This window comes from Haematobia irritans, chromosome 2, assembly GCF_050003625.1.
Source record: "Haematobia irritans isolate KBUSLIRL chromosome 2, ASM5000362v1, whole genome shotgun sequence".
NCBI lineage: Eukaryota > Metazoa > Arthropoda > Insecta > Diptera > Muscidae > Haematobia > Haematobia irritans.
Genome location: NC_134398.1, coordinates 72,879,305 through 72,898,079, shown reverse-complemented (window position 1 = coordinate 72,898,079; position 18,775 = coordinate 72,879,305). Strand labels below are relative to the sequence as shown.

Below are 18,775 nucleotides of genomic sequence, written 5' to 3'. Positions count from 1 at the left end.
TTCAAAATCAGGCGGTACATATATATTGGAGCTGTATCTAAATCTGAACCGATTTGGATGAAATTTTGCACATACAGTTAGTGCTATAGAAGATTTGAGAACAATCGGTAAATAAGAGTTTTACGGCCAAATTTGGCTAAATCGGGCGATACATATATGGGAGCTATAGCTAAATCTGAACCGATTTCGATGATTTTTTGCACATATTGTTAGCACTATAAAATATTAGACTAAGTTGTTGCCTAAAATTTAACATTGTTTCATTAAGAAAATTAAGTTTTTCATTTAAAAAATAAAAACGAAAAACAAATAAAAAAATTACAAATATGTATGGAACTAACATGGTAAATGCAACATTTGGTATGACGCAAGCCAATTTCCTATCTTCCTCAAGTTTATTGTCTTTGGTATACACACACACACTGAGCTCCCAACAACAACTAGCAGTAGTTGGCATCAGGGCTGCCAACAAATTTTCAAGAAAAATCTCACTTTTTTCCGAAAAAATCGTCATAATCGGCATTTGTATTTTAAAAATCTTCAAAAAATCGAGAATTTAAATAATATTAAATTACATATATGTTTTGGTTAAAAACAAATCCAAAGTAGTTTTTCATTAACAAAAAAAAAAAAAAACGAAAATCAATATGCACAACTATGCATTTCAATAAAAAGGCATAATAAATCCAGTTTTGTAATAACTTTTATCTTCCAAAAATGTGCCCACCAGAAGTATTGATTTTTAGACCCCATGAAATATATATTGATTACCTCAGAAACAACTACTCAGTCGATCTATCCCTTCGTGTCCGTCTGTCTGTCCACGTATTTGTTGTTCGCAGCATTCCTAATTTTGATGAAACTTGGTTCAACGCTTTTTTGGCACTAGAAAGAACGCTATTGAATTTGAATCGGATCAAATGTATATAGTCCCATATATGTGCATAGCCCGAATTCAACAAATGGATTCGTATTGAGTTTATTTACTAACCGATCTCTTCAAATTTAATACAAGGTAATTAAGCAGGCATTATAAGTACGCAAAGTCAGTTCAGATTTCGAATACGCCCGATTTTCCCAAATTTGGTCATAAAGCCCTTATTTATTTACCGATTTTTCTCAAAGTTGGTACAATGTAATCGCAAACTAACCTTCAAAAAGATCATCGAAATCAATTCACATTTAGATATAGCTCTCATATATATGTTTGTGGGGTTATTGAAACATCTTTGTATGGACAAATTCCTTGAACAAAAAATTCAAATAAAATGATTTTTCACTAAAAAATATAATACACTAGTTTACACTCAAAATGTACACTTGATGAAAATCAACTTTTCTTATGTATGTATAAACCGTTAAAAAAAATCTCTTCATGGTAGTATAGACGATACTAACGTAAGTAATAAGAAGAAAAACGACCGAAAAAAAGTTATAAGCAATTGAGTGAACAAATCCAATGGCAAATCATGCAAAAATTTCTATCGGCCACAGAGAAATGCATTTTTGTGTGGGTGAGTGGCTCATATTTGAATGATTTCGAGATATATTGTGTTTAGTGAAAAAAGAGCGACAATTTAAAAATAACGGGATATCTCAAAAAGTGTTCCAAAAACAAATTAAAAAAAATTGAATTCAGCAGCTCAAAATACATAAGAAAAGTTGATTTTCATCAAGTGTACATGATTTTTTTTGTAAACTAGTGATATCAGGAAATTTAAACAACGTAATTGCTAGTGTTAGTAAATTATTTCCCAGTGAGAGCAAAAATGAAAATATATACGGGATTTTTTATTTTGAATCCCGGGATTTTTCGGGATCCCGAACAATTAATTCCAATTTGCTAAATTTGTGGCTTTTTTGGGATTGTTTATTAATAAATTGGAGTCTTCACTCAGTGTAAATTGCCCTTAGATTAGATTTCATATCCGAGAAATTGAGTTAATAAACATTTATGGTACACCTTGAGTAAGAATTTATTATACATGAGGTATACAAAACAGAACAACTTAATCAAAAATCGCAGTAAACAATAAGGTCCCTTGAATAATGAGTTCATGGGAAATGGAATTCGTGCCAGATAGCGATATGAAATTGTTTTTTAATTTATTTTTGTTTTTCTTTTCTTCATAATGTTGAGTTGGACTAATGTTCGTTAAGTATGATAGCAATTTGACATTTCTTTTTAATTTACTCTTATATTCTTTTTTTTTTTGTTAATAAAATTGAACTAAACTAAATTGGTTTAACGTACAACGATTTTTTGGCGCTGTAGATTGTTATTTAAAATATTTAAAGAATCCCAAAAATTTAGGGAACCCGAAAAAAAATCCCGGGTTCCCCGGGATTCTAAATTTTCAAATCCGGAATCCCGGGATTTTTAAAAATCGATCCGCGTAAACGTGTCAACAACAAGTAAGGACCTAGCGATGTCAATGTATTGATGTTCTCCGCAGTCAATTTCCCATCTTCTAAAGTATATTGTCTTTGGATTATACACTTAACATATACTGACAACCATCGACAGTCGTCGGTTGCGTTGAATATTGGTGGTTCAAATTCATTTTGCCAATTGGTATTTTAAGATTGCAAATATTGGTGTTTACTTAATACACTGGTCGGTTGCGGTAGACCGCAGCCGTTCTCTGTTGTGCATACTTTGAGGGGGAACAATTGTCCGCTGAAAACATTTTGTTCACAAATTTAGTATTCGACTTGGAAACTCGATTATTTGTTAAGACTCCGATCATATCCGGTACCGGTATTTGGCACCAAACTGTATAAAAGGTAGAAAATAAACAAAAGTTTTTAATAAGTGGACACATATATGTGAAAAGTATCACATTTAATGGCACAAAAGTATCACCGCTTGAAAAAAAAGTGGAAAATTCGCCACTAAAGTGGCACAACGGTAACACTGTTTTCGAGAAAATAACTTTTGTTTGATTTCGGCAACCATGTATACACAGAAAAAAAGTGTCTTGTAAATTTAAGGACCATTTTAACTTTCACATAGTTCAACAAATTTACTGTAATATAGTTCATTTGTCGTAACCACAACGAAAATGAACTTAGCTAAAGGAAAACATAAAAATTCAGTAAATGTTTTTTAGTTCACTAACTACGAAATGGGAAGGATTTTTCTTTAAATAAATTTCCAACACAGTAGTAAATGCATCGTTGATTCTATTATAAAAATACATGGGCAATATAAAAATCTTACTACGAAATGTAGACAATTTACTAAGAAAAAATTTTGTATGGAAAAAATTTTTGTAGTAAAAATTAACTTAACGACATTACCGATTCGTATGATGGCTACCTACAGATTATTTTCCCTTTTTATTATGTGTTGGAGTGTTTTCCCTCACATTGAAAATTTTAGATAAAGTAGAATAAAAAGTAGTTAATATAATCCTTGCCGGGTGTATATCATTTTTTATAGATTCCTCATAAATTTGGTATATATTTTACCTTAACTTATAGATAGAATTCCAACTAATCAATAAACGTGGTACTGGAAAATGAAGTGAGAAGAGAGTAATGAAATCATTGCATCATGTGAGGGAGTTTTTAGTGACATTTTGTGTATATCTCGTATGATTGTTTGTGTTTGTTATTGCGTCATTTATGCTGTTGTTGGTTGTTTTGATTCTAGAGACAATGGAATGTTCCTTGGAATGTTCGAATTAAAATACATTTAATTCGAAAAATTTTAGAAACTGTGAAGTGAATGATGTGATGTTAGAGAAATCAAAAACGCTTTTTATTGATAAAAACAAATAACAGATTAAGGAACTGTATATTTCTGTTAATAGTTTAAAATTAGTGCGGATTTTTAATTGATTTACATAAAAAATATAGTGATAATAGGATGATCTATATTTATTCTACATCTGGATCACAGGCTGGAGATGCAACCATTTTTTTGAATCTATATTTTTTTATGTTACATCAATTCCTACAGGTGAGTACTAAGTTCGAGTTTAGCCGCTAAAATTAAAAATAAATCACTAAGAAAAGTATAAAATTATACGTCTTCGATACAAATTTAAATATAACTTGATGGAGAATAGCCCAAACCAAGTTTTTATAAAGATTATTTTTTTTATAGTTTATTATTAAAGAAAACTTATCATGAAAATTGCGATTTAAACTCGAACTTAATATCCACCTTAAATACTAAATGCTATACTGACAAGTGGAAATTATGTCTAATTTTATAATATTTTTTATTTCAAATATATTCTGAGAATAATTTCAATAACGTCCCATTAGTCCATGGATATGATTCCAATAATGTACCTACTGGATGGATATTTCAATGTGGTAAGTTTTTCTATAAACGGTATTTTGTCCGTGTTTAATAAAACCAAAATTTCAATACATTAAAAATAATTATTTTCACTTGCAGGTAGACAGGCCTTGTAATGGTAATTTTTTGGAATATTCTTACTGTTTAATGCTAACTAATCCTTATTGGCTCTAGGAAATACTCTTGAAACCCGTAAGTTAAAAATCAATATGTACGATAGAATTTGATAATATTTATCTTATATTTTGTATAATTTTGCAATTTCAGATGCTTATAAGACAAATCCGCCCAACAAAAGTTAGCCAAAATGAAATTGGACAAGAATTCAATGAATATAGCAACTTATGCCACATATATCTTTCATATGGATAGAAAACATGGAAATTTAAATTAATTAGTTTAGTCCTAATAACATAGAATATTACTCTTTTGAAGAAGCAATTACTAACTACCGACAAGTAACTGCATCCAACGTAAGCCATAGTTTTGTGTAATATAATATTTTTTTGAAATAAAATACTGGTGGTTATAGAAAATTGACTTTTGCACGAAAAATTTCTTAGTTTTATAAAGACTTGTTGTACCTTTGATTCCTCAATTTCTCTACTTTTTTGAAAATTATACTGACAAACAGTTTATTTCAAACCAATTTCTTAATACAGGTTTCCTAAAAAAAATTTTCATTTTTCCGGATAGCAGGAATATTTTGAATGAGTTTTTAAGTATATTCTTGCCACAGCATAGTAATAATGAACTAAAATACGATGCAATACATGAACTAATTTATAAGAAAATCATGAACTTATCTAGATGAAAAAAATCTTTGGCGCCAAATCATGGTCATTCTTACTATGGGTTAGTTCATTTTTCATAAAAAATAGTAAACTTTTTTTTCGGTGTACGATTGCCGAGAAAACAAAACTTTTTGCAACAAAAATGTTTCGTGTTCACCGTCCAAAAATAACATTTTGCTCTTGAAACATGTTTGGGATGATCATATCCCTTGTCTGTCTAGACATCTGAAATGTGCGGTCTTTCATAGCGAGTCGTAAAGTGATGAAAACCCTCTTGCATTGCACCTGAATCACTTCACAATCACTTTGGATAAAACCAAAGGAATTACTTTCTTCTTGTTGTCCTGGGCTGTCTTTTTAAAGACAAGACAAGAGTAGGTGAGGAGCTCTGTACCAAACAAGATTGGAGGCGAGGAAAGTGGCGAATACTACTGGAAGGCGACAACAATTCACTGGAAGGCGACGGGACTACATTGCGGAGGCGATGCAATGAGCGAATCTCTTCCATCTGATGGCGAAAACATGTATGATATGTCGAAAAAACATGTGTACAGTGAGCAGCATAAGTATGACTTTTTAATAAGATAAATAAAAAAGGACTAAAAATTACCATCGGTACAATGGCTTTTGCTGTTCACTGTATGTTCATGACGTTAGGCTACCTGTCATACGATGTTCCACCTTCGGGAGCCTCGGTGGTACAACAGCTAGCATGCCTGCCGTAATATGTAAGGGAGTACTATTAATTACAGCAATGAGCCCCTCGAGAGTAAAAAATGGGAACTAAGGGGAGTCTTACAGAATGTGGAAAATATCTGCAATTTCACTACCCATCTCTATTGAACGAACTTAATTTCATCCTTGCTATGCACATATATTCTCACCTGGACATAGTAAGTAAGAGCAGCGAATAACAAAATGATAATGATGCAGCCGACCCTCGAGTTATAGCTATGCCAACACCCATTATATGTCTCAAGTCCGTATGTTCTGCCATAAAGGAATAATCTGAAATAGACGAGGTATTTTATCCATACAAAGCGACCACGATTATATTGCAACTTACGTATAAATCGTTCCACGAACAAGACAATTGTTATGACATAGAATAGGAATAAATAGAAAATATTCTGGCGGTTCTCTTCCAGAAAAGTTATATAGCTATCCCATTTCTCCTGCATCCAGTGGCGTGGCCTTTCCTGCATTGGTTCAATATTAAACGAAGTCATACGAGCTACATTTGTCGATGTATCCAAAAAGTTTTGCTTAGCACCTTTACAATCCAAACCAATGGCCACGAAATCTCCCTTATACTCCTTCATCATTAGCTTGAAATCTTGATAGGTGAGGTGATTTTTATGTTCCAATCCAACGTCTTGAAACATACCATCAATTAATTCAGTTACTTGATCATCGCCCAAGCTTGTTGTTCGAGCAATTTCCACCAAGGATCGCATCATTTCACTAAGCTCGCCCTTATCGATAACCCCATTACGGTCGTTATCGCACATATCAAATATAATACGCAGCTTATCGTCTGTCTTGCCTCTGGAAAAGAGAACTACGGTCTCCAGAAATTCTTGGAAACTAATGCGACCATCCTGATCTTTGTCTACTATGTTGAACATTTTACGCACAAACATATCGTTGGGTTTCATACCCAAGGCGGCAGCAAACTCAGCCTTGGAGAGAGATGTACGCATAACCGTCATCACTTCACCATCGGTTGAGGCATCTGATCTTCGGCGTCTTTCTCCAGGCCTCAAACCAAATGTCAAAGCGTATGCTTCACGAAAGAAGTATTCCAGACGTTTTTGTCTTCTTTCTCTGGTTTCAGCACTTGCCAGCATGACATCACGGTTCACTTCCATTAGCGTCATTTCCTTCTTGTGCAAAATCAAAAAGTCTTCCAATTTCTTGACAAACTTCCGCCGGGCTCCATAGGATTCAAGCTCCAGGACTAAATCATGGTCATTGGGTACTCTTAACAGTATATAGGGTTTCTTCTTGATGTGGTTATGAGCCGATTCCTCAACAGTCACCACGTCCACAGATTTCAAACTGAAGGTGCGCAATTTTTCCCCCTTCCGGTCCACAGTGTAAATCGCTGCCTCAGGGCCAAATTTAACCGTCACCAAACGCTTGTGATTTGCATGCAACCATTCGCGAGCCAACATTTTGTCCACGGATCCCTTATGTTGAGGGGCCCTTAAAGCTTCTTGACGTATTTTCAATTTCCTTCTCTTGCTGTTTTGCAATTTGACCACGCAGTAACCAGCCCCAGCACATAGAATAGGAACAAAACCCAAGAATACACAAACATATATGAACATTAATTCCGACCCAGAGAAGTAATCAAAGCCCTCCAAATATGTGCATGGCTCTAGCTCGGTGGCATTCAATTGCATGGGCTGGGGACAGGGATCACCTTCGTGCCATGTGAAAACATCGCGCTGAATGTCATCGACTCCTATGTCGGTGCTGTTTACTATAATATCATACATGGTTATCTTGCGGATCTCCTCAATTTCCTCTTTGGTAAATATCCCGTTGCGATCATTCTCGAACCAAAAACGATCAGAATCCCGCAAGCGTTCAAATTGTTCCTTAATTACGGCAGTGAAAAGTTCGCCGGGTCGTCCATACGATTCCAACATGCCACCCACATAAACATCAACATCGTCCAATTGATTGCTATAAGCTGATATCAGCATTTCTAGTAATTCGGGTTGTTTGGCAAATAGGTCTGGATTAATATCGGTCCATGTGGAACGACGTGGGAGACCAAAGGCCTCACGGGCACTGTTGTAGTCAGGTAGGCCATTATCGCGACCGCGCATGATGTTGAGAGCTCCCAAATCGCGACGTGTAAACTCCATGGGACCGAAAAGCTTATCGCGTACATCGGAACATAAGACTGGATCTTCTCGTTCAGATATTTGAGAGGCTAAACCCATTAAGATCTCCTCAATGCTGGTATCGGTTAGGAAATCCTAGAAATACAATTTATAAAATATTCGACAAATGAGATAGATCCCCGTGTTTGCCTTAACTTACACTTGAATCCCACCATGTTGAACATAAACGTATGGCCGGATATCCCATGGGAGTTTTCTTATAGTTGCAAGTGGAGTCTCGTCTATAAATTCCTGGTGGTATCATGGTGTGACCGAACCGAAAAGCAGCGGCTTGGAAAATATGACCTATGCCTGGATGAATATCACGATTGTAGCCCTCATATGGCCGAACTTCCGAGCCCAAGAAGGCCGGTAAATATTCGTAGAGAATAACATTTTGCAAAGTGGCAATCACAGTTCGGCGAGCTCTTTGGAAAATTTCCTCATCAGACCAATCGGAATGCGCCCGTTTAATACGCTGGGCCAAAGTGTTATGCCATCGCACAAAGAGAATGGCGAAAGCAAGAACGGCAGGATTTTGATTAGTACGTGGATCACCCAACACTAGAGAGATAAAAATGGATTTTGTAATCAGTTTTGGTTCCGTATATATCGAAATTTACTCACAGAATAAACGCTCCGGACTTAGCATTTTCATTACACTGGGCACTGGATTGTTGAACAATGGTACTCTCATAGTATTCCTTACTGGCAGTTTGCCACTCTTGTCCGTCAATAGTGTGCCATTGTGAAATGAGCGCATTGCATTCAGCCAAGCCTCTGAGGTACTGTAAATGAAGCTGCCATCTATCCAGGCAGTCATTTGGTTGATTTGCTCTCTGGGTGCATTGGGACTTTGGCCCGTGCTTCGATCATATGCCGCCCTATGAAACGGTATATACTTGTCACCACGGCATTCTTTGTCATACATTTCATCACATTTCTCAATTTCAATGCGATGCATTTCGATGGGACACCCAGATTCGGAAGCCATAACAATTTCGTTGGCCACCACTTGACCGAAGAAGGCCAATAAGGCTGTGCGATTGAATTTGGAGCCAAGACCATCACGTCCTCGCATAAATAGACGACTAAGGCGGCGTGTGGAAGGGCGATTCGAGCCCGCCATAGCATATACGCCATCTGAATAGGATGGTGGTGCTTTGCGCACCAGATGACTATCTGAAAATGTAAGAAAAAAGATAGAAGTGCTAAATTTAAAAAAAAAGAATTTTCATAATGTACTTTAGCTATAGCTATTGGGCGTTGATGGCTATAGCGACATTGTGAGCTACATGATGATGCATTTAGTCAGAAATTAAACAAATATTCTATAGAAATTTTCTATAGGAATGAAATTTTGAGAAATTTTTCTATATAAATAAAATTTTGGCAAAATGTTCTTTAGAAATAAAATTTTGAGAAAATTTTTATAGAAATAAAATTTTGACAAAATTTTCTATTGAAATAAAATTTTGACAAAATTTTCTATAGAAATAAAATTTTGACAACAGTTTTTGCGAAATATTTCTGTCAAACTAAGAGGTAATTCATATATATAAATTTTGTACAAAAATAACGTTTGAGAAAATGTTCTATAGAAATGAAATTTTGAGAAAATTTACTATAGAAATGAAATTTTGAGAAAATTTTCTATAGAAATAAAATTTTGAGAAAATTTTCTACAGAAATAAAATTTGAGAAAACTTTCTATAGAAATAAAATTTGAGAAAATTTTCGATAGAAATATAATTTTGAGAAAATTTTGTATAGAAATAAAAGTATTTGTTTGGTAGTTTTATGGTAAAATTTTTCCGTTATTGGGTTTTTTTCAAAACGAAAAACCCAATAATTATAAAATTCCAAAGGTCAACTGAGAAAACTAAAAGTAAAATTTTCTCCAAACTTTGGTATATTATTTTTGGTTCGAGTGGCAGCGGATTGAGTCTTTTTATTTTAGTAATGTTGACTCATGGTGTAGTTTTATATTCATTTTGTTTTTTTTATTGTTTCTTATTTTTATATTTTCTTAATTAATAATTATTAAATTTTATTTCTTTATTATTGTCTTTTAATATTAATAATTTTTTGTTAATTGCTTTAATTATTGTGTATTCGTTTGTTTCAAATTCCGTCAGTTATTAATACTATTTATGCCATTTCTTCTTGTTTTTAAGCTCTTGTAATTTTTTTTTATAATTATGATCGTTGTTATGTTTTTGTAGATTTGGAATCCGTATATGGCTTGCGGCTTGGATTCGTGAAGAAAGGATAAATAAATAAATATTGTTTGTTGCAACGTTTATCAGAAAAATTCTATACTTTTCATTTAAGCAAACTTGTTTACAGCGGTTTTTTTAAATTTCGTTTGGAAGAAAATAATTATTTTTTGTATTTTCAGGCTCACTTTGACTATGACCATTGTGAGTGCTGCCCGATTCTATGTTTAGCTCAATGGCAAGGGACCTACGATTTTGGTGTTCGGTCGAAGCAGGGATTCAACCCACGATCCTTTGTATGAAATTCGGGTATGCTAACCATTGTTCCACGGTTGTTAAATGTCTATTTTGGGCAACAGCATAAATTAATTAGTCGATTTAAGTCCATTTTCAAAAATAGTAAAAAAGGATTAGTCGAATTTCGACCACTGGTAGAAGTCAACTACGATTTTTCGACTTTTATTGATAAAAATTTGATTAGTCAAATAGTCAATTTCAACTTGTTTAACATAAGAATTGACATGATTGATCCAAAAGCATAAGTTCTCATTTTCTAGTAATCAAAAGCTAAAGAAGAGTTTTCTTTTCTGAGGAACACAATTTCAGACATTCAACAAAGTTTTCTTTTTATTTAAGAGATAATACTTTATAAGAAAGGGGAACTTCGTTTGTCTAAAATTTCGTTCCGGAGTAAAGTATTTTTTTTTTTTTGACTGAGACATAAACAATAAATCCCTATCTAAGTCCATTTGGAGTTCGAAGGGAAAATCGTGGACTTTGGTGCTTAATACGACGTATGAGCAAAAACTTCAATTGCACATTATTGACTTCGAGTATGGTAAAGTATACCTAAGATTCGGCCAAGCTAAATTTGCATTCATATATACTATATCTATACTTTAATTTAATGTTAATTTAGACATTCCAGTAGCGAAATTTTGTTTTTAACGTTATACAAAAACTTTTGCTTTGACAAATGAGTAATTAACTGAAGTAACAATATTTAACCTGTACGCCTTTCTTAAATAAAGTAGTTATTGTATTAGAAAAAAGTGGTTCCAAATCCATCACGATAATATCGGTATTGTTGTCCATTCAATTGAACTCATTGTTCACAACCAGGCACATTTGATATTCCAAAATCGTGATTATAGTTGGATTTTTGTTCATGTTACTAGTGAGGATGTTTTGTTAAATATAGGATATTGCGTAATGACAAATAATTAGATTAGTGGTCAAGATTACACAATGCATTGGCACAATTTTACATTGAATAGAAAAAAGAGTATAACGAAAATTCAACACAATTTTTTGCAAAAAGTTCTAACAGACATCATGTTATACAGATGTTAAATATTTGGTAATTTTGAAATGTCCATGAAAGTAGAATTGCCATTTTTGAAAATTTAATTTGAAAATTTGAAAGTTGTTCTGATTTTTTTTTCATGTTTATTGTTTCAAATTTTCTATATAACGTATAACTATAATAAACGATAGTATATAATATTTTGTTCAACAATACTTAATCCCTTAGTCGGGCTCTCGAGTACAATAAATACAGTTGAGATTTTCATTTGGTAAAATATGATACTAGTATTATTCTTACATGTTTGTAATTCTATAGTAAATTTTTTGTAATGACAAAATTTGCTAAAAACATCACGTTTAGATCTATTTTAAAGGTTTAAGTCAGAAGTTTAAAGTTGTGCTGAATTGTGCTAAGTTTGTGCCGATTTGTGTTTTTAAAATATTATCAAATAGCCAAAATATTTGGAAAAAACTTTTTTGAACAAAATTTTTTCCAGAGTCGCTATTTTCGAAATTCGATTATCATTTTGATAATTGGGCTGAGTTGTGCTAGCCGAGTACATTATTGTCGCGTTTAAATAAAAATTCTATCTCTTATAGTTTTCGAGAAATTCAGAAATTTCGAAAAATTCCCAGAATCGCCATTTTCGAATTTCGAAAATTTTAATATTATATTAAATTGTGCTGAGTTGTGCCGAGTACATTATTGTGCCGTTTAAATAAAAATTCTATCTCTTATAGTTTTCGAGAAATTCAGAAATTTCGAAAAATTCCCAGCCTAAAGCCTAAAAGTATGTGTGCCATATCACCTGTACAATAACGCCCGATAGAACATTCCAGATGGCAGTAGGCAATGAAGATAACCATTGGAATATGTGCTGTTAGATAAATTGTATCTAGATAGTTCTACATGGTTGTAGGCCAGACTATCCAGAATTTTCGAAATCGTCAAATCACGAAATATAAGCCCCTGGCGGAGGGAGCTGTGAAGTCAGTCGTAAGCTAAAGTTTATACAATACACATCATAGAGCAAATAAGTGAAACCAATCAGTTAAACAAATAAATTGTAGATTGTCGTTATTTGAAAAGAACTGTGTTTTAATTATCCGGTAATTAAATACGCCTCAATATAAAAACGTAACAATATGTTTGAAAAAAACGCCAAAATTAAAAAATTTTTGAATTTTGAAAAACTGAATGTTATGCCAATTTGGGAGCCACCGTGGTGTAATGGTTAGCATGTCCGCCTTGCATACACAAGGTCGTGGGTTCGATTCCTGCTTCGACCGAACACCAAACAGTTTTTCAGCGGTGGATTACCCCACCTCAGTAATGCTGTTGACATTTCTGAGGGTTTCAAAGCTTCTATAAGTGGTTTCACTGGAATGTGGAACGCCGTTCGGACTCGGCTATAAAAAGGAGGTCCCTTGTCATTGAGCTTAACATGGAATCGGGCAGCACTCAGTGATAAGAGAGAAGTTCACCAATGTGGTATCACAATGGACTGAATAGTCTAACCTAACCTAACCTATGCCAATTTGTGCTAGGTTAGTGCTCATTTGTGCCGTTTGAAATTGCAAGGGTTGTAACGACACCAAGCTAATATGGCCCCATTTAAACTTAAACCGCACACTAGATATGCTAATGTTACATTCATTTCGTTTTCAAAAGTTGAATTTGGTACGTCGTTTGTAAAAAAAGAATCAAGTAAAGTTGTTTGTTTTCTTTAAATAAATTGTGTATCGGCTTGTGTTCGCCCAAATTATCGGGTCTATAAATAAAACTTCTTTACTGTGACTTGACATATGGGCCGTGGACCGATTATCTGTCCAGAATGATGAGAAGGTAAACTTAAAAAATGTATAATATTGAATTTTTGATTATACATTGTTTGTAATACAAAATAGCAGTGGGAATAAAAAATGATGAAAATGATAACATAGTATATAAAATATCATGAATCCTATCATAACAATAAGATGCTATTTTATCATATTTTAAATCAAGTGAAACCTTGTACAATTCAAACAAAACTTTATCCAATATAAATGAAACCATGCAGAATATATTTACTTCTCTACAAATTCTCGTTTTGTTAAAATCTATCTGGTAAAATAACCAACATTACAAATTGGTTATGTTACCAGAAAATATACTGACCTAATACGAAGGAGTATGCATCCTAAATTTTAGTGCTCGCAATTTATCCAATATTAAGGACAAAATCTATGAATTACCTCAATTAAAGTCGTGTGACTTTGAAGTACGGCAATTTTTCTTTAAATTAAAGGAACAATTTTTGATTTAAAGAAATAATCTTTAAATTAATTGAGATATTAAATATTTGGATTAAAGATAAAGGCTTCAAATGTAGGGTAAGGCCTATTTTGAGGATTAATGTAAAGAAGCAGCATCTTTGGCTGGGAATCAAAGTGAATGTCAAAATCTTTGAATTCAAGTAAACTTTTTTGAGTGTAGGTTTCATTTGGTTTGAATAAGGATTCATTTGCGCCATAAATGCTATACACAATGCCATGTAACAAAATGTTAACTGGCCAAAGTACTTACCAACGGAACCCCAATCGGGATGTGCTAAATTATTATACCAGCCATCGTATCTTTGTTTCTCAATTTGACTATAAATTTTTTCTGCAATGAAATAAGAATGTTGTAATAAATATTAAATTTTGCTTGTCTTAATTATGTCTTAAAATATGAGTGATGTAAAAAATAATAATACATAAAAATAAAATATGATTATATTAACTGTCACTAAAATATTTGAAATAGCCAAACGTTTTAAATTAACTTTTTTTGGAAATTCGTGGTGTTCAATACAAAAAAGTCTGATTGAAACCAACATAATAAAGTGCTTTAATGAAATATTAAAAAAAACTATCAGAACAAATATGTTTCCAAAAAGAAAACAACAACCCTAAACGCCTTTGTGGCTATTAAAATTATTCCCTTTGGAGATGTGCACTGCATATCAGAAATATTGCTTGTAGATCCAATAGAATCTCCTCCAGATTGATCATGGGTAGTAATTAGGCAGTAAGATTGTATTTTTATATATGTTGCCTCTAAAACAAGTGAAAATCTATCTGTTCAGTAACATGGAAAGTTTAATTTCGAGTTTGGATTTGTCAGCAAGTGTTTGTGGCACGTTCGTCCGTTGAGACTTTTCAATATGATTCGATTACTAATTATCAAAATTCCAGTTGTTCAATGTAAAAATTGATGAATGCTGGTTGTTTCAGTTACTCAATCGAAGTCGCCACGCACTCAATGTGTATGACATTAAATGCATTTTTAATTGTAATACTACTACGCATTTGGTGACAATTAAATTCATTAAAATTAATGACTTCAAAACATTAGATTCAAATGCCAACATAAAATTAAAAAAAAAGAAAAACGCTTGAAAATTCTATTTCACAAATAGGCTTGGGCAAGAATGCTGCACATGCGTGGATTACAGCCTGTTAATCAGCGAGCTAACCGTTCAGTCGATATGTTGTGCCTGGTATTGATCATTGATCTACATTTGGGAGCAACTTTCGGTACCTTGCAAAATGTAAATTTTTTTTATTGAAATATTTTTGTTTTCATTTTTATGTGAAAATTCTAAAATTCGTTATTTTTCGAAGTATGCTATTAGCTTGGGTGTCAGTTAAAGTCGTTCTCGTTAGCCTTACCTCTTGAACTGGAAAGAATTGTGGCATACTCATATTAAGATTTACCACATAGCACTTGCTAACCATACTCTCAACACTCACGTGTAACCGAAATGTCCGAATGGACAAAGTCAACTGTAATGTAGATGCTAGGTCATTCAATGATTTGAGTATCACATTGAAGTGGGCCAAGGATATTGGATGTCGTAGCTAAAAATCACAATAGATCTTATAGCGTATATACAATATTTTGTAAGTGCTATTACGCTAAGCTCATATTTGTATCTTCTTATCATGAATACCAGAGCTGTATAATAATCTGCGATTCACAGAAAAAGGTATCAACAATATTTTTTCGATTAAAATTTTGATTTCAATTTGGTTTAATGAAAATTTTAATTGATTCCATTAATTTTTTCATTGAAGCAAAATTCAATAAATAACTGAATGAAATTATAATAACTTCTAATTGGAGTCGGTGATTTATATTATGAATCCAGAAAATGAATTTTAATATTCGTGTCTACATTAACATTTACACTTATTCTAAAAATATTATGTTCCAAATACTTTAGAGTTATTGTGAATTATCATTTAAAAATATTGTATGTATGTAGGTTTCGTGGTAGGCTTAAAGACCTACAAACTTTCTATTGCCTTTTATATCTCAAACGGTGAGCATATTTGAATAAACCCACAAATTGTAACTCTCGATTTTTTATTTTCACTTCTCGGTTTTGCTACATGTCATAATTTCTCATTTATCGAGAAATTATGACAATTAATTAACAGCCACAACTCTCCTATTGTTAAGGTAACCTCCTGCTGCTCCTCTAGCCCACATCATACAGTCCACAATATTTACTCCCGGATTTGGTGTCCACTCATTTCTGTGCCCAGCATCAACGTCGCCAATTCCCTTTTACTCCATTTTTTAAACAATTCGTATTCGAAACCAAAAAATATTTTTTCTATTTTGCAACACCTTCATCAGATATAGGCAATTTTGTTTTTACATTTTCTTCAATCCCAACAAACATCCATTAAAAAATGATTCTGGTTAACTTACCACGAAAGGATAATCTTATGATTAAACGGATTAAAATTTTGTTTGCCTAAACTTTGAACAAATATGAACCAATTTTCCAGCCAACAATTAATAATTAGTTCATTATGGAAACAATTATTTCGAAATTTTAGTTGCAAATTAATTTTACCTTATAGTAATTGACAATGTTCCGTACTTGAATAAATCTCAAACAAATATTCAAATCCAAAAATGTCTTTGATTTAAAGATTTCAATCTACATTTAAGAATTTTGGTATTTACTCTGATGCAAATACATGAAATGCAACACGCACAGAAAAAACATGTTTGGACATGGTTGCCGCATCCATTTAATGCTTATGTAGAGCACGTAATTGTCGCGAAAACCATGTATTTTGTTTTTGTGAAAAGAATTTTTTAGCCGAAAAAAAGTTTGCTGGCAATAAGCATTTAAGTGGTTCTCAAATGCCGCCAACATGTTCTATCATTTAAATGATAGAATTTGAGACCATTACATGGTCAGGGAAATCATGTACCTGACCATTCAATTTTTCGACTTTTTTGCAGGGGAAAAATTATTTTTACGCATAGATATGTCTAGAACCATTACATGGCAATAAAGACCATGTACATTTTTTTGTGACGATTTATTTGTTAACTTTTTTGCAGCGAGAAGAATTTTATAAAAACATGAGCAGGTACACACGATTTTCATTTGGCGCGTCAGTCGTGTGTTGATTGTTGCTCAGAATGGACGTAGAATACGGAATTATTGTGTTTTGTGTTAATTTATTTATTCAGAAGTGGTATGTGGTTTTATGTGAACACAAAAAAGGGAAGTGTAATTGAAAAAATGTACCTATTTTTATACCCTTCACCAGTACTGTGGTACAGGGTATAATAAGTTTATGCATTTGTATGTAACGCCAAGAAGGAAACCGATCTGGTCATAATTGACGTATTTATGGACGTATTGTTATATATTATTCTTACAGCCAAATATTTTGACGCTCTCGTAAAATGTGCAGAATATCAGCCAAATCGGTTCAGATTTAGATATAGCTACCATATATATCTTTCGTCCGATTTGCGCTTATATCGTCTCTAAAGCAAGAGTTTTGAGCTGATTTGCTTCAAATTTGCACAAAGAGTATATTTAATAGTATAATTAAGTGTGCCAAATTTGCGTGAAATCGGTTCAAATTTAGAAATAGCTCCCATATATATCTTTCGTCCGATTTGGACTTATATGGCCTCAAAAACCAGAGTTTTGCCATGATTTGCTTCAAATTTTGCACAAGCAAATAAAGTGAACGACTAATAATGGAAAACCTACAACAAATTATAGAATTGCATGTAACTTCCATTCTTTTCTCACTGTGGTTATAAATGAACATTTGGAAATGTACGAATGGTATGTTCTTTTGTAGTATATTATTAATGTTTAGGGAAGCGCTGTTCTAGACAGACACAATTTAAATAAAATTTGCTCATTTGAGAAACTTATGAACTCAGTTTAAGTTTAGTAAAATTGTGTACTTCATTTGTATAAAACTTTTTTCTCTCACGTTATTAAAGTAAGCAAAAAATAATTAAAATAAGAAACATTTTCTCAAAATTAAACTACAATCAACTAATTTTCATGAACTGAAATAAAGCTAGATCGGCTTCAAAATTTGTTTGTCTTTTTTGGGGGTAATGCGGTCTTGATGCGGGCCAAATTTTTACTTGTAGTCCAATAAGAATTTATTTATCTTTACTTTAAATAAATAAATTCTTATTTGTTTGGAGTAGTACTTCATTAAGTAAAACAGATGTTTCAACGTTTTAGTTGTAACTAATCTTTGCCGACCAGTAATGCAAAATGTTTCATACTTGAAGAAAAGGTTAGGTTAGGTTAGGTTAGGTGGCAGCCCGATGTATCAGGCTCACTTAGACTATTCAGTCCATTGTGATACCACATTGGTGAACTTCTGCCCGATTCCATGTTAAGCTCAATGACAATGGACCTCCTTTTTATAGCCGTGTGCGAACGGCGTTCCACATTGCAGTGAAACCACTTAGAGAAGCTTTGAAACCCTCAGAAAAGTCACCAGCATTACTGAGGAGGGATAATCCACAGCTGAAAAACTTTTTGGTGTTCGGTCGAAGCAGGAATCGAACCCACGACCTTGTGTATGCAAGACGGGCATGCTAACCAATGCACCACGGTGGCTACCTTGAAGAAAAATGTGAATAAAATAAAAAAATGGTTTTGATGTAAAGATTTATATATAAAAGTACAGTACTGAAAAACATCTCCTTCTTTTTATACCCACCACCATAGAATGGTAACGGGGGTATAATAAATTTGTCATTCCGTTTGTAACACATCGAAATATCGATTTCCGACTATATAAAGTATATATTCTTGATCAGGGAGAAATTCTAAGACGATATAACCATGTTCGTCTGTCTGTCTGTCTGTTGTAATCACGCTACAGTCTTCAATAATGAAGCAATCGTGCTGAAATTTT

The 18,775-nt window shown here is 33.0% G+C and overlaps 1 protein-coding gene across 5 annotated transcripts in view; it reads right to left on the bottom strand.

The window, feature by feature from the left end:
- The window catches only part of Duox (dual oxidase), a 99,598-nt gene that overhangs the window by 8,186 nt on the left and 72,637 nt on the right, over positions 1-18,775 (bottom strand). For all 5 annotated transcript variants that reach the window (XM_075295283.1, XM_075295282.1, XM_075295284.1 and 2 more), the window contains exons 3-7: positions 14,103-14,183; positions 8,634-9,188; positions 8,167-8,570; positions 6,176-8,102; positions 5,994-6,117 (exon numbers count right to left, since the gene is read on the bottom strand). In XM_075295283.1, the coding sequence (XP_075151398.1) occupies positions 5,994-6,117; positions 6,176-8,102; positions 8,167-8,570; positions 8,634-9,188; positions 14,103-14,183 (3,091 nt within the window). The remainder of the gene's footprint in view (positions 1-5,993; positions 6,118-6,175; positions 8,103-8,166; positions 8,571-8,633; positions 9,189-14,102; positions 14,184-18,775) is intronic.